General features: G+C 29.4%; 3 protein-coding genes and 2 non-coding genes across 6 annotated transcripts; all 5 read left to right on the forward strand.

Annotated features, from left to right (window-relative positions):
• Nucleotides 1-1,018: 1,018 nt before the first annotated feature.
• LOC106775581 lies at nucleotides 1,019-1,508 on the forward strand. The gene has a single exon (XM_014662727.2). It carries the CDS (start codon nucleotides 1,141-1,143, stop codon nucleotides 1,414-1,416), a length of 276 nt encoding a protein of 91 aa, XP_014518213.1. The 5' UTR covers nucleotides 1,019-1,140; the 3' UTR covers nucleotides 1,417-1,508.
• A 4,633-nt stretch (nucleotides 1,509-6,141) lies between these two features.
• LOC106775383 (nuclear poly(A) polymerase 3) lies at nucleotides 6,142-11,299 on the forward strand. 2 transcript variants are annotated; one of them, XM_014662501.2, is made up of 11 exons: nucleotides 6,142-6,256; nucleotides 6,429-6,657; nucleotides 6,760-6,837; nucleotides 7,668-7,775; nucleotides 7,952-8,014; nucleotides 8,096-8,257; nucleotides 8,447-8,560; nucleotides 8,799-8,861; nucleotides 8,959-9,261; nucleotides 10,224-10,388; nucleotides 10,722-11,299. In XM_014662501.2, the coding sequence occupies exons 1-11, from the start codon at nucleotides 6,165-6,167 to the stop codon at nucleotides 10,947-10,949; spliced, it is 1,605 nt and encodes a 534-aa protein (XP_014517987.2). In that variant the 5' UTR covers nucleotides 6,142-6,164; the 3' UTR covers nucleotides 10,950-11,299. The 2 variants fall into 2 exon arrangements, with proteins under 2 accessions (XP_014517987.2, XP_022642853.1); XM_022787132.1 differs by having other exon boundaries at nucleotides 10,282-10,388; nucleotides 10,722-10,859.
• A 1,052-nt stretch (nucleotides 11,300-12,351) lies between these two features.
• Nucleotides 12,352-12,423, forward strand: TRNAW-CCA. Its single transcript has one exon. It is a non-coding gene; the product is annotated as a tRNA-Trp (tRNA).
• A 1,203-nt stretch (nucleotides 12,424-13,626) lies between these two features.
• On the forward strand, nucleotides 13,627-13,698 carry TRNAW-CCA. Its single transcript has one exon. It is a non-coding gene; the product is annotated as a tRNA-Trp (tRNA).
• Nucleotides 13,699-14,551: 853 nt separating this feature from the next.
• On the forward strand, nucleotides 14,552-16,696 carry LOC106775570. The gene has a single exon (XM_014662716.2). It carries the CDS (start codon nucleotides 15,147-15,149, stop codon nucleotides 15,702-15,704), a length of 558 nt encoding a protein of 185 aa, XP_014518202.1. The 5' UTR covers nucleotides 14,552-15,146; the 3' UTR covers nucleotides 15,705-16,696.
• Nucleotides 16,697-16,785: the final 89 nt, after the last annotated feature.

Consider the following 16,785-nt stretch of genomic DNA (forward strand, 5'->3'; position numbering starts at 1 on the left):
GTAAAATTGCACAACGAAAATGGTGTGAAGCTATGCGTGTTTTAATTCTTAAACTTTGAATTTGATGAGTAATACAAAAGGACGCACGTAAGATGAATGTTTTTGAATGATTTTAGAAGAGGAAGGTAAGAAATGAATCCATGTGACATAATAAGAAGGTTTGAGAGAAACATGTGAAAGTCACTTTACTTAGATGGCCTGCCAGTCCACATACAAAGCACGGATACCTACTGGTCCAAATAAAGATATATGATATTATAAGTATTAGTGCTATTTATTTTTAATTAAAAATTATTTTACAAATATGATTTTCACTCCTATAATTACCATTTATTGTGGTTGATATAAGAAGAATTTAGTTTTAATCTTTTAAATAAAATAAGGCGCCAAATTTGAATTTCTATAAATATAAAAATGTAATTTAAAAAAGAAAATTTATTAACTCAATATTGACACGGTTGACTTATAAATAAAGGGAGTCCAGGCATGGATGCGTGGAAGGATAAAAAAAAAAAAAAGAGATTAAAAAAATGTGAAATTCGTGATATTTTTTCATGGAATTGTATATAGAAAAAAGAATGATAACATGTTTAAGTGGAGAGTGTAAAAGTGGCAGGTGACTATGTTTATTTCGGATTGATGCAAAATTCCATTCATATTTTGTCTTTAAAATTTGATAGGTATTAAATTATAAATAAAACTAAAAATGGGAGAGAGAAATAGTTATTATGAATTTTGACATATAGCTATATCTGTACATAAAAAAAAATATGTTGCTAATACTTTTCATTTCAGTAGTACTGAAAATGGAAGGAAAAGTAAAAGGTTTAAATTAAAATAACCTACTTTATATTTTAAATGTAATGAATATTTTGGCAACAGAGCTTTTTTATGTAGACAATATTATGAATAGCATATGGAAAAATATACTCACGATTATCACGTAATTAGAAAAAAAAAAAAATCTGGGGAGTAGAATTTTGGGGTTAACACGTGTTAAATCATGTTTGTGTAGTTCCTATATATGCCCCCACACTCTTATAAGAGAAGACTAATAAATGCTTCAACATCACGATCGAAAGTGAACTTGTAAGGGAAAAGGATAAGAGGGAGAATAAGAAGAAGGTAGAAGAGAGGAGGATGTGGTGGTGGTACACGTCAAGTTTCCGGTGGCCGGATTTAAACCTTTCGGTGCCGTGGTCGACGTTCAGGTGGCCGGAGTTAAGCCTTTCGGTGCCGTGGTCGATTTTCCGGTGGCCGGCGTTGGACTTATCGTATTGGAACGTAGAAGGTGTGATTCAGTGGAACTTGTCGTTGGTTGATGACGTGGTATGGGCCTTGATTACGGGCCTTGAGTCCATAGCTTTGCTCGCCTTACTCTGCTACTTCTTCATCTGTTGTGGTTGTACTCTCTAATCTAATTCTCATTTATTTATTTTGTTTTTCTCTATATATATTTTATATTTCAAAAATGAATTGTAGTTAATATATTTCTAAAGTTGATTGTAGCGGAATTTTATCCTTTTTATATGTGTTGCGCTGTGATAACTTTTTCGGTTGGTTTGGTTCTGCTTGATGAACGCCAAACGGATAAAACCAGTTATTTATTGAGTTTCATTTCTTTTAATTTCTTTGAATGTTCTTATATTTAAAATATATATATATATATATATATATATATATATATATATATATATTACGTAACTTTAATGGTTCTACCTATTTGTATTATAATTGATGTGTTTAGTTAGTTTGTAGTGTTTATCTGCAAACTAAGTTCCACCTCATAATTAAAAATTCTCAAACATTCTAGATTCCTTGCGTTTTTTTTTCAACGTTAAGTTTAACGGACTTGTCACATCCAATTTTTTGGTCCTGAAGTAGGCATCAAACCGAACTCTGTCTGTCGGCAAAAATCTTGTGTGAAAAAACTTAATCCAAATTAAGCACATTCATTGTGATTAGTTCTTTCAATAAATAAGGGTTATAATGTAATATTTATTGCAAGTATAAAATTAAAAAATTAAGGTAAAATTAATATATGTGAATACAATATAGAATTATTTAAATTTGAATGCTCATTTTTTAATCGTGAATATCACATTATATGTATTTAATTCTGTGTAGTATTAGTCAATATTTTTAAAATTTGTTTATTATAAAATTAAAATAATTTGATAGATTTTTTTTTAAATGAATATAGTTGTACTATTTCAGTTATATTTTTAAATTATTAATTTTGTTATATATTATTCTTCAAGTTTTATGCTGGCTAACCTTATTAGGAGATGGTATAAATGTTTGCTACGGTGGAATGAGATTCGTCGGATTACTTTATTATTATTTTATTATTATTATTATTATTAATATTATTATTATTATTATTATTATTATTATTATTATTATGATGACGATGATGATGGTTTGAGTTCAAAAAATGAAAGGATTATAATTAAAAAGAAATTAAATAACATTTTTTATCTCAAAAAGTGGGGACCTTTTTATTTTATTGTATTTTAAAAGAATTCGATAGACAATTTACTATTACAAAATTGTTGACTTCTACTTCAAATAAATAACGAAGTAATAAAATTAGCATGAAATTTGGTTTTGAGGTTGCAAACCCTCGATCTACCTCTTCATTATTCTCCAAATATTAATATAGTTTCTATGTGATATATGGAAAACTTTTTTAAATACAAAAAAAAAATAGTTAATGTTAGGAACCACTCATTTCAATTATCTTATTCAAAATCTATTAATAATTTGTCTTTACCTAAAAAATTAAAATAAAATAATACAAAACATAAAAAATTATAATAAATTATTGATAAAAATTACACTCTATAATAAACCAATTATATTTATTATGAAAAAATAAATTAAATAAGTAAAACATCAAACTAACTTATCCACTCAATAATTTCTCTTTATGAAAAACTTTAAAGTGCATGTATTTACAAAAATTACAAGGGCCACCGTTATTTTTCTGTAGAACTACAAGACAACAAAAAAAGTAGTAGCATTCGAAGAGATATTAATAAAGGAATGACAATCCATATGATACATACACAACTTTAGAAATCGAAAAGAAAATGATTCAAAAACTCTAATAGAATAAGAAAGAAAAATGATATACGAATTATGATTGAAATAGTTTCGATATAGAGCATTAATATGATAAGAGAATTGATTATCAATAAAAAGAAAATTGACAAGTATTTTGATGGTAAAAAGTGCAATGACTAATAAAGATAAACAATATATAAATCCGAGTTATTAGTCAATATTCACTCACATTATCACTTTATGAATGAAAAGATCATTACAGTACAAATTAATTAGAAAAATGATATTTTAACACTATTTTTTGACATTATTTTGACACTGCACACGTGTCAAAATGTGATTGGACAATTTCAAATTAAAAAAGTTGAGGTAAGGACATATTTGGAAGAGAAAAACTAAAGTTTTTTTTTTTTTTAATTTGAAATCGTCCAACCAGATTTTGACACGTGTGCAGTGTTAAAATGGTATAAAAAAGTGGTGTTAAAATATATTTTTCCAATTAATTAGGAGAGGAAGTAAGATAAAAGGAAAATAAAAAATATTTTTTTATCTCTGCATCCCTGTAGGATACGCAATCCTCGACCCCATGCATACTAGCTAAAACATTTACTTTTAATTTACTATTTTGTACGTTTAGTTTGTTAAATACAATGGTAATGATATCATTTCATATTAATAACTGAAATCATTGAACATTAATATAAAAAATACATACTTACGTAGATTAAAATAAAAATAGCTAACATACTTATAGGAATTGAAATAATAAGTGAAATATTTAAAAAAGTTGGAAACAAACCATTATATTTGTAGAAAATAAATAAAATAAAAAGCAAAATTTCCCGGATTAAAAAAATACATTTACATAAACAGAAGAAGTACTATATTTACAAAAAGAAAACAAATTAAGCATCATCTTAAAACTAATATTCAATCGCTAAAATTTTATAAATAATGATATTGAAGAATTTAAGGAAAAAAGTAGATTTTAGATAGAAGAAAAACTAGATTGAGGTGATGGTCTTGAGTTTTCAACTTATATGCTGTCATAATTAATTGAAGGATGTAAGGAGTCTAAGGTGATAAATAATATAATAAATTGGGAAGAAGTTTGAGTGAGAAATAAATAATGCAGTTAAAAGCACATTTTCAACTCAAATATTGATCTGTATCACTTTTATTTTAAGTTATTTCTCAGTCAATTTGTTAACTATATAATTTTTAATGTTGCATCTACTGTTTTTTATTTTAATATTTGTAAATATGTTACATTTTGTTAGCTATGTATTTATGTTATTTTTATTTTAATTCTGGTAAAATGTGTTATTTTTTAAATTTAGTCTTACAAAACATCTTTATATATATATATATATATATATATATATATATATATATATATATATATATATATATATATATATATATATATAATTTCAATGCATATAAATATAATAATTTTTTTAAGTCTAAATTTGCTCACCTAATAGTTTTATTGATATCACCATTGCTAAATTGACATTTTGTATGATATGAAATACAATAACAGTTATGAAAACATCTCTCTATATATTCTTTTAAATTTGTGTAAGTGATGTATTAAATTTTAGGAAAGACAAATCTTTATTGTATTAAATCAAATATTTTTTAAGGCTTGTTTAGTTATTTCTGCTCATTTTTAATATATTTTTATTTATTATTTACTTTTTTATATGATAATGTCTCAATCTTAATGTCTACGTAAACTTTTACTATGCCTTTTTTTTTATATTAAATAGTTAATAATATCATATTGTTTTATTATAAGTTTTATTTTTTATAAAAAGAAATATTTAATTGATGTTAAAAATAATAAGATGATAGATAAAAAACACAAGTATAATCTTAGAAAACAAAAATAATGATGAAATAAAAATTTAAAACACATTATAAAGAAAATTACCTTACTTTAAAATTAAGAACAAGATAGTGAAATTAAGGGCACTCTCATTATCATCAAGCTCAACAGATAAGCCGATAAAAGGAAAATGCTCAACGGATTAGTTCACATCATTATTAAGTCAACCATGTTGTAGTCAAAGAATACGAACTGTTTCATGTAGCAAATACTTTAATATTGTAATAAAATTAACTAAAAATATTAAATATAAGGTTTTAGTTGATGGACTAATAATTAATAAGTTTTAAAATTTAAAACTGTGGTCGTTGATAAAAAAATAATTAAGGTACACTTTTTTTTTAATTATTTTAATATTTTGTTAACAATAAAATACAAATAAACACATTGAATGTTAATATTAATGTTTTTTTTTTATATTAACAATAAGGTTTAATAAAATGAGATTCACTAAATCTGATCATGACTACATAAAAATTATATGAATTATTTGAAACAAAAATTATTTGAATATTTGTTTTATAATTTTTTAATAAATTTTAATGTGATAACAAATAATTATGAGTAAGACAAAATGTCAAAATTTACAATAATGTTTAACATAATCGTATGTAAATATGAGCTTGTCATCTTATTTTTTTATCTCTTTGTGTTAAAATTACCAGGTTTTGATATAATTATAAAACAGCATTAATATCAAAATAATGTAACTATAATATTATTTTATATTTTAATAAAAATTTAATTGAAAATATCTAAATTTATTAAAACTAAAAGTTTAATTAAATTTATTATATTTATGTATAATAATAATAATTAAATAAAAAAGTAATACACATATTTATAAAATACTAAGTCAATACGATTAGATGCGACATTAATACATATGAAATAAATATAATGAATGTAGTATATTTAATGCTTTGTTAAATATAGTTAAGTACATGAAAGCTTATTAGAACTAATATCAATATTTTGATTATACAATAACTAAATAGTAAGAAAAAAAAATGTTTTGAAGTGTAGACAATGGTATCATTCTGACTAGTCATGCTTAGTAGTGAAGTGACAGTTGGCTTCCAAAGGTATTGCCACGTAAACAATTTTTTTTTTATATATCAAAATTTTCTTTATTTAAATAACAGAAAGATAGATCTTGATTAACCATATTTACTTCCCTCTTATTTTTGTTTGAAAAAAAATGCAAAATGCTGCCATTAAAAGCGTGAACGTTAGCAGTTTGAAGACTGGGAGTGCACAGCAAAAGAAAAGCAAGAAGACAGATAGAAGAAGGTAGAGCTATTGCTAAACATAGGTTGCAATGTTCTTATTCAGAATGGTCGCAACGGAAAACCGTTTTCTTTGTGTTTCTCTTTTTGTTTTTAGAAATTCGTATAACGACCGAATCGCTGTTTCTTTTTATTTTAACTTTAATTTTAATTCGTTGTTTTATTTTTGGGTTTAGCAATTTCGGAAAGAGGTTTTTGTCATCTTGCATGGAATTTCAATCCCCAACTTCTCGCCCTACCAGGAGTGATGTCGTTTTGAACCACCATCCACCATTTCCGATCATTCACCAGTTTCTGTTGCCGCCGCCGCCGCTGCCAACACCCTCCACGGTGCTGCTTCCGGTACCTTTCAACCCCTCACTTTTCTTCACGATGGATAATCAAAGGTCCATCTCTCTGCTTCAGGTAAACCTTTTTTGGTTTTGGGTTTTTTTTTTTTTTTGGGGTGTTTGGGTTTTATTTAAAGTTTATGACTTTTTGTTCTGGGGTTTATTTGATTATACGCAGTTCATGGTCGATGAAGGACTTGTTCCGTCTGTAGAAGAGGAAGATAAACGAAAAAGTGTTATTCGGAAGCTTAAACAGGTTTTCTTGTGCAGCATTCCCCTGCTTGTTCTTAATGCGTGGTTTTTGCTGCGACCTTTTAATTCTTTGTTTTCTTTTTTAATGCATGGGTTGAATTTTGGATGCGTTCTATGTTTTCCTTGAAGGTTGCTTCTTTATTTTCTTTTACCTCAAGCTTTATTTGCATTTTCTTGATTTTTTTTCTCACGTACGACTGGAAAGTGTTTATTGTGTACGACAACATTGTCCTTACTAGTTACTTCAACTAGGTTTTGTTTATCCTAGAAAGAAGTGTGTGTTTGGCGATGCATTCTGAACTTAGTTTTTCACGTTTGAAGCGAGGAGCTAGCAGTTTCAGCAACGTAATAATGTCACCTTAAATTTTTTTACTAGTAAGCATGGACAGAAAATTTTAAGAAACTTGTTGTTGGTTGTTGTTTTAATAGTAATAAATTGTTTTAGGTAATGAACTATTTTCTGTGTAATTTATATTAAAAACCCAATAAATAAGTAGATGTATTATGTTACTTTGTTCATAATAGTGGTAAGATTTTAAAACTGTGCGAATTATTGAACTCATTTACTAATGGCAACACTTCAACAGACAAGTTCGCATTTTCCCAACAAGTATAACTTTTTAATTTTTTGTGAATCCAGGGATAAAATTCGTATTTTATGTTAGCAAATCCCTGTATTTATTATCTGTTTCTTTAGATTTAGTTTTCTCAATTTGCATCATCATATTTGGTTAGGCACTTACCGTTATCTTGATGGTATTCCTATTAATCACAGATCCTACATTTATATTTTATTATCTGATTACCTTACCTATCATGCTATTCACTTTGCAGGTAGTCTCATCGTGGATCAAGAAGGTAGCATGCCTGCATCAACTACCAGACCACCAAATTGCTGTAACATCTGCCACGGTATTGACTTATGGATCTTATGGCCTCGGAGTAAGTTCTTCCATTTGTTAATCCTGTACTGTTTGATTTTCTTGGTCTATAATAAGATGAGAAATAAAAAAAAAAGTCGTATGAGGATTTCTCTTAATTTGCTTGGATGTGATTATTAAACTTTTTCACATATCTAAAGCTTGCTTTCTCCTTTTTTTACTTTCAACAATGTTTAGGTTCACAGTTCAGGTTCTGACATTGATGCTTTGTGTGTTGCTCCTTTCTTTGCGTCAATTGCCGTAAGTTAATTGTGTTTCTCTTGTTTATCATTCCCTTAGGCTCAGTAACATTTGCCTTAATTTTTACTGTGATCTATACAGGAAGACTTTTTTATTGTGTTGCACGACATGCTTAAAAGAAGACCTGAAGTATCATATATTCACTGTGTCAAGAGTGCAAAAGTCCCTTTAATGCGATTTAAATTTGAAGGGGTTTCCATTGATCTTCCATATGCTCGGCTTAACGTACTATATGTTCCCGAGGTCAGTGTGAGGAAACATGATGTAGTTCTCAAAATGTGAAAATTCATTGACAAATGTTAGGAGTTTTGCATGTGTGGAGACCTTTTCCAATCATTATGCTCAATATTCCGTCAAACTAATGTCATTGCCTCTTTGCGTTATGCATTAAACCATTTTTATGGTAAACAAACAATGGCGTTTATTTTGCAGAATGTTGATATATTAAATCCGTTTTTCATGAGGAATATTGATGATACCAGCTGGAAAAGTTTGTCTGGGGTGCGAGCAAATAAATACATTCTTCATCTAGTTCCTAATATAGAGGTAAGGTGCACACCAATAATTTCTTTTCTTAGTAAAAGAGAATGGCTAGATCATAAGCAATTGGACAATTATCTTGATGATCCAAAGGATGTGAAATATATTGATTTTTGTTGACGTTCTTTGAGTTGAGGATAGGCACTAAGTTCCCTTTATATTTGGTTCCATGCAAGTGGGGGTAGTTTTGCTTTATTGTTCTTGTGCATTATCGTCTCTTTAATGCACCTCTCATGTATTACAGAAATTTCAATGCATTCTACGATGTCTTAAACTGTGGGCAAAAAGGCGAGGAGTTTATGGAACTGTAAGTGCATTTGTACTTTCAAGTAATGGTTGCTTTCATAACTCTGTGCCTGAACTTTAATTTTATGCTTAACATGAAGTAATATTTTTCTGTACAGTTGCTTGGTTATTTGGGAGGAGTTCATATGACAGTTCTTGCAGCATATGTTTTTCTGAGACACCCTGATGCCACCTTAAACGCTCTAATTATGCACTTTTTTCAAACATTTGCGTTTTGGCCCTGGCCTACTCCAGTGATGTTGCAGGAAGGAATGTTAACAGTTATAGACGGGATAGAGACACGGTCCTACATGCCTATATTTCTGCCATCTAGCCGTTATGAGCATTGTCATACAAGTATTACTAAAAGCACTTTCTTTCGGATCAGGAGTGAGTTTCTTCGGGGACACGAAATGACAAAGGTATGTTGCGTTGCTTAAACCACCTAGGTCTCCTTTTGATATACATTTTACTTACCTGTGTTATTATACACATTTTCCAGAGTGACTTACTTGTATTATTAAACACATTTTCTAGGGTGACTTAATCATAATGTTCTGTGTGGTAGAACCCACACGGTTTATATGGCTGCTAGTTCTTAAGAATTCTTCGATACAAAATATAACTAAAAGAACTTTGTATTGGACCAGGACTAAGTTTCTTTACGGACATAACATGACAAGGGAATGTTCTGTAGTTTAAGCTAGGTGTCTTTTTGGTATAAATTTTACCGGAATAATATTTTCACTTGTTGTATGACTGGCAGTAGATATATAGTCGTTCACTTTATCTCATATGTGGGTTATATATTAGAAAGAATAAAATACTTACTGAAACATTTAAATAATAATAAATTTAGTTAAAATCAACATAACACTCTAGAATATCAACTTGTAGTTTACACTGCCTTCACTTGTTGTATGACCTCTAAGGGTGAAGAAATATACTTATGACAACTTATATTCTTCTGTGTAATATAAAGTATATTAGTAAAAGAAATTCAAAGCTAAAAATATCAATTCATGATATTTTTCCCCAAACAAACTATGCAACTTTGATATTCTATTGTACTTGGATATGCAAGAGTAAGGGCTCGCCCTTTTTAAGCTGAAAACGATAAATAATAACTAAAAGCACTTTGTACTAGATCAGGACTAACTCTATTCGTGGACATAATGCGGCAAGTGTATGTTGTGTTGCTTAACATAGATCTCTTTTTGGCATGCATGTTTCTTACCTGTGTTGTTATTTATATTTTATCCCGAGCGACTTAATCACAATGCACTGTGTATCAAACGACTTTCTTCTTCGTCGATAACCATAATTGAGGTTGATGCTCCTATTTAAATGAGTCTCTCATTTTCTGTATATGGCTGGATTGAAGGATATTTTGAAGCCAGATTTCCTCTGGGATAATGTATTCGAGCCTTTTCCTTACACAGAAAGATACTCCCGGTTTCTCAAAATTTGTCTCTCTTCTCCTAACCATTATGCACTCGTAGAATGGGTTGGCTGGGTAAAGTCACGCTTTCGAGGTCTTCTTCTGCATGTAAGTAGCTCAAATGGTAAATTTGGATTTTGATATAATTACATTCACTTTTACTTTAGAAGTGACTATGATCCATACCATTCATTATAATCACACTAGAGATGCTTCACTATTTATTTCTAAATATTTTCCTGTTATGTCACATGATGCTTTCCATTTAAACCATAATTATATTAAGGTCACTTTTATGGGCTTGGCATAAATATTTATGTAGTAAAAATATCCTCTGCTGCTTTTAATTTTAATGTTACTTTTGGGAACCTCAGTCATAATCATGGATCAATCAGGAATGAATTTTGTTGTCATTTCCTCATATAGCTTTGTTTGCTGCAGCTGGAGGCTACTCAAGGATTTTGTGACCCTAACCCTACAGAATATGTTGATAGTGAGAAAACGGAGCCAAATGTAATTTTCTATTGGGGTTTGAAATCTAACAAAAATAATTTCCTGGACATCGATTCGGTAAAGGGGGAGTTTATGAAAATTATAAAGAATGGCTACGAAGGTTCTCCTGGGAGGATGGAGATGTCCATCCTGTTAGCTTCTCAGCTGCCAAATTGATGATAAGAAAAGGAATCCGGTCTTCCATTGCCTTGTTTGCAATGTATCACCAGTTCCAGTGAGGATTATAGTGGCTAGATCTATTTTATTTTGATTTATCTGCTATCTTGATGTACTATAGACGTGTATATTCTTGTTCCACTTTCTCCACTTCTTTTGGTCTTCTAACTTCTGTAGGAGCATAGGTTTACTTAGGATCAGCAAAAGGATGAGCAGTCTTTTAGTCTTGCAGTAGATAACAGAAATTTTTGAAAACTCAAAAGAGTTACAAGGGATTGGACATGTAAAGTGAATAAACCTTCTTTTTCCTTTCAAAATATAGAATTAGATAAATCAATGATTAGTTTGAACTTGGAAATTTATCACTTGCTTGTTTAGTCATAGTATTTCAAGATACTAAGAATTTTAAGACAGATCAATAATATAGCTGTAAAAGAATTAAAACATCATATTTACATGTTTTTATGCCATTAATTCTTAATACAGAGTTTGATAAGTGAGCTATTTATATTTGGCATGTCAGTAATATGAAATTCTCTACTCTGTGGTCACATTTCACCTTATTTTATTGATTTATTTTCTCATTATGTTATATTTCCTTTAAACTATTTTAATAGTTTCCGCTACTGTTTGAATATAATGTTTCGTTTATTATATTTAAGTTGTTTTTACATTCTAATATAAATCTAACTAAAAATGTTAGAACAGATATTAAAGGATAAGATAAAAAGTATTTTTTGACACGTAACTATCTTTATTCATTAATTAGAATTCATTATCAACTCATTAGTTGAATGTTTACCCATTATAATTATGAGAATTAATTGCGATAGAGATTTTACCAGTTCCTTTGTTTGTTTTAATTTTTCACAAATATTTTTGACAATATAATATATGTATTGATCATTTTATTTTCTATATTGTGAAATATTAAAGTGAAAATTATTTTTTAATTAAATAAAATAAACATTTTTAATCCCTATCATACATAAATTAATCATTCTATTTTCTGTAATATAAAAATCAATTTATCAACTCGTTTTGGTATGAAAGCTCAGAAGAACATCTTTGCGTAGACGGTCATCAATGTGGTTTAATGCATATTTTATATTTATATTGCGTCACTAATTAAATATATTTTGTTATGAATTGTTAACTCATCATTGAATATTATCTAAATATAACAAATTTATTTGTTGTTTTCTTTAACTCATTTCACTCAGTAACTTCTTATAAACTCCAAATTCCATTACTTCAACCATGTAGTGCTTGTCTTTTGCGATATGTTCATGAATCATCAAAGAATTATATTTCCCAGTCAAATTTCTCAAAAATCAATTTACAATTATTCTTTAGATACGATATGTATTTCAAACTGTATATATAAAAGACAGTCACCAGTGGATCCGTGGCGCAATGGTAGCGCGTCTGACTCCAGATCAGAAGGTTGCGTGTTCGATTCACGTCGGGTTCAATTCCCGTTTTATATTTTATAATTATTTTCCTTTTTTAATAACATTTCCTCTTATACATTATTTTTTTATATTCAATTTTAATTTTTGGGTTAAATATGTTTTTAGTTCCTATACTTTAGAGGTTTTAGTCTTTTTTATCAATTCTTTTTAATTTTATTTATTGTTTCAAGTACGTTTCTTAGTTAACATTGAAGCAAAAATGTGTTAAACAGTCTAAACAATTCAAATGCTATAATGAAACGTGTTTGAAACAACAAATAAAGTTAAAAACAATTGATAAAAAAGACTAAAACCAGAGTTTTCTAGAGTTGAAAGACTAAATTGTAACATAGTTTGAAAATGGACTAAAACCAAAATCATCCCAAAATATAGGGACAAAAAAATTTTTAACCCTTAATTTTTTTACATACCTGAAATAATAATTACATCTTTTTTCAAACTGGATCCCCAAATTACACAGGTAGAAATAATCATTGTAAGATGATTACTTATCGATTGTCTTCACGGTGAACCACGAACGGAGTTTCTTTATGCTTTAGGAAATTTTAGTCCTTCTGATTTTTTTTTATATAAAGAAAATTTAATATATAAATAAAAAATTCTTTTAATTTTATTAAATTTCATGTGTTTAACTTTCTCAAATCCGTATACATTTATAAAAGTTGAACATCCTGTGATGAACCAAATGATTTTGAAGTTATTGCAATGCCCAATGCAACTTGATTTATTTACTAAAATCGACTCTTTATTTGTATCATTTAAAATATTTTTTATTTTAATAAATAACTTGATTTTAAATCGTTTTGGACAAAAAAAAAATACCCGTCACTTATTTTTTATTTTTTGGTCGCAATAAAAGTTTATGATTATCAGAAAGCAGAAATTAATTATTATATCTTGTTGTGCCATTATATTAAAAGGATACGGAGAAGAATTATTGTAAGAAAATAAAGTGTATAGATATCAAAGCTATTGGAAATTATTGAGTTGTGTGTTTCTTATGATGATAGTGTGATAAAATTGGACGGTCCAATTTTTTTTTATGATTTAATGTGCAACTTTTTTAATATGAGCGACTAACATATTATCATATCATAATTTTAAAATGAATTTGGAATTTCACTTCCAGCACCCACCGTCCAGAGGACCATAAAGAAATTATTTAATATTGACTATAAACATACTCAGTAAATATCGTATGTGGATCCGTGGCGCAATGGTAGCGCGTCTGACTCCAGATCAGAAGGTTGCGTGTTCGATTCACGTCGGGTTCAATCCTCTAATTTTTTTTTATCTTTAAAGATTTTTTTACATTTACTCATGCTAATGCTCTCTAATTATGAATAGCAAAATTTTCATTTGCGAAAGACAAATAAATCTTCATAAACATCTAGATGATTTTGTTTACAAATTAAAATAATTTTTCATAGAACTTAATGTAATATATAAACTAAATTTGACTTCTAAAAGAGTAAACACTATCACACCATTCTAGTATTAAATTAAGCACAAAATAGATACATGATGAATTTAATTGTAAATAAATTTAATTAGTGTTTTTTTTACGATATCTTTACAAATCACTTTTTATTTAATTGCAAATATACTTTTATTAATTTTTTATTTATAATGAATAAAATGAAGGATAATGATATTTTGACAATACTTTTTGATAACTTTTTTTACAACGGAACACGTGTCATCATTTAATTGATCTATTTGAATTTATGTTTAAAAAATATTTAAAACGGATCAATCACAAGCTGACACGTATACGTTGTCAAAAAGTTGTTAAAAAAGTGTTGTTAAAAGAAATTTTTCCTAAAATGAAATAGTATTAATCCAACTTTTTGTTTACTTTGGTTATTATTGAAGTTGAGAATACATAATCAGTGCACCCTCCATGGTAGAGTTTAATGTTATGTATTAAAGTTTCTCTCTTTTATTGAAACAATAATTCCATGCAAACAACACGAGAATAGCTTAAATGTGTTAGAACTAACAAGAAATGAAAGTCTGTAGCAGACGAAAATGTCGGTTATTCTTGTTAACTAGCACATGTCTTTGGTGCCTACTTCATGATTCGGCTTCGATCTTAGAAAAACAGAGAAACATGGGGCTGCTTTGTTTTAATGAATGAAATCTGGTAGCAAAACAGTGGTCGTGTCTCTCTTCTTTCTTTAGTTCCAAGAGAATGGTTCAATGAAAGCATCCTCTAGAAAGTTCTCAACTTTGGCTTCTTGTGGTAAAGCAGGGGACACAAAAGAAGACGTGGCATTCACCATAAAAGCCAAGAGAATAAGACACCCGTGAACCATTGCCTAAGTCACTTTAAACATTTCAATAGCATTGAGGGTCCAACAACCTTATTTTTGTGTTGTTTAACTTATAAAATCTTTTTTACATGTACAAATCTTCTTCCAATGTGGTTTCTTTATATACAAGATCTTGAATACAAAACTTGTGATCACATCTTTATGTAGAAGAAAACTCTGTCAACCACAATAAAGTTTGCTTGTAGAAGCCTGTTGTTTTACACTAAAATTCTTACATCCATTTCATATTATTTTTTTCTCTTTTGTTTTACCCTATTAGACATCCATTTCTCTCTGTTCCCATGTGAGGTATATACTCCCAATGATCATTGTGACCCTAAATATAGGAGCCAAGAAAGAGCGTACACCATTCTCATTATCGTTCCTATCCATCAGCACAAGAGAAAATGAAGAGGATCCCAAGTTGTGTGTCTTCTTTTGCAATTCAAATTATTCTTGTAGCTTCTATTTCTGTTCCCTTCACACTATCCCAACCATCTTTCCATGGGGATGGTGACTTGGTAGACCAAATATGCAGAAAAACACCCTTTTACGACCTCTGCAGCTCCATCCTCCACTCAAACCCACTCAGTCCAAAACCTGATCTCAAAGCGGTGGCCCTCTTCATGGTGAACAACATTCTGGCAAATGCAACTGATACACTGAGTTACATCGAGGGCCTCATCAAGCAGACCCGAGACCGTGAGTTGGAGCAAGCCTTGGCCTTCTGTGCCGAGTCATATATCCCTCTTATCAAATACATTCTCCCACAAGCTGCTGATGCTATAAGCCAAGGCCGTTTTGGCTTTGCCAGTTACTGCATTTCTGATGCTCTCAAAGAAGTGAGTACCTGCGACAAGAAATTCTCTGCCACAACTCAAGCTCCCTTGGGGGACAGAAACGACATTGTGCAGAAGCTTGTGGATGTAGCCTCCGCTATAATCAAACTTCTGCTAAAGGGCTGATTTCTTCACCTCTCTTTTGTCTTCCATTGCTTGCAGTTGTAGGTAATAGTACTATACTAGCAGTAGGCTCTTATTATTCTTATTCAGTAAAGACATTTAGATGGTTGATTTTGCATAATGTATATGCTTCATCGATTCATTGTCTGTGTACTCTGAAGCAGCTCTTCATAAACCATACGATTACTTCTCCACAAAGAAAGTGCTGTGCAACAAGCATATGAATGCAACTCCCATTAGACATAAACCAAAACATTTTCTTTCACTATTTCAGAAGTTTCTTCTTCCACAGATCGAGAGCTGTCACAGGTGTCAATGTTCTATGCTAACAAACTCAGAGCATCCTGCTCTGTTTATTATTATTTAACTTTTAGCCCCTAACTTCTTGTTTGATTGCAAGTCAGTCCTCTCATTAATTGCACGTTAAGACGGAAATGAATGGAGGAGATTTAGTGTGTGCAAGTCAAAAGTTGCTTTCAGTTTGATTGATATGCAAATACGGAGAATAAAAACGTACGTTACTCTTGAGAATAAGGTCAGCTTGATTGATATCTTCTCGTTCTATAGAAAAAAAAATATAATATTGATCTTAAAACACAAATAGAAATATTATTGCGTTTTATATTTTACAATATCTAGCATTATGTAATTGGAGCTGAGATAATAATTAGCAAAGGACTTTCCTTCAAACACAGATTTAGTAATTTGAAATTTTTGGGAAACCAGCTTTATATTATAAAACTGATTAATACAGCTAGCTCTTTCAAAAACAAGTCCAACTATTAGCACTTACTAGAAGCACGTTAAACGACTCCGATTTGAAGATAAACTTTACTTTATTTCTGTTGTTGGGATCCCATATGAAGCAATTTCACGTGTTTATGCTAATAAAAGTCAAACTGGAATCGCATAAAGAGAGCCACACCTGACACCTTTTTTATTATTAATTGAAAGTTAGAGTGCCACACGGCTGAACCAGAATTTTTCTTTCTGTTGTGTAATATGCTTGTTGTACGTAAAATATTTGTCACAAAAAGCACACGATTACATACCAGTTGTCTTTGTGATAACAAAAGAAACCAGA

The sequence above is a fragment of the Vigna radiata genome, chromosome 10 (genome assembly GCF_000741045.1).
Source record: "Vigna radiata var. radiata cultivar VC1973A chromosome 10, Vradiata_ver6, whole genome shotgun sequence".
Classification (NCBI taxonomy): domain Eukaryota; kingdom Viridiplantae; phylum Streptophyta; class Magnoliopsida; order Fabales; family Fabaceae; genus Vigna; species Vigna radiata.

Bases quoted from the DNA above. Each gene is read 5' to 3' on its own strand.
- LOC106775581 (XM_014662727.2), top strand. From the start codon at position 1,141: ATGTGGTGGTGGTACACGTCAAGTTTCCGGTGGCCGGATTTAAACCTT.
- LOC106775383 (XM_014662501.2), top strand. From the start codon at position 6,165: ATGCAAAATGCTGCCATTAAAAGCGTGAACGTTAGCAGTTTGAAGACT. The intron at 7,776-7,951 runs GTAAGTTCTTCC...AACAATGTTTAG, and splicing joins ATGGATCTTATGGCCTCGGA to GTTCACAGTTCAGGTTCTGA. The intron at 8,561-8,798 runs GTAAGGTGCACA...CATGTATTACAG, and splicing joins ATCTAGTTCCTAATATAGAG to AAATTTCAATGCATTCTACG.
- LOC106775570 (XM_014662716.2), top strand. From the start codon at position 15,147: ATGAAGAGGATCCCAAGTTGTGTGTCTTCTTTTGCAATTCAAATTATT.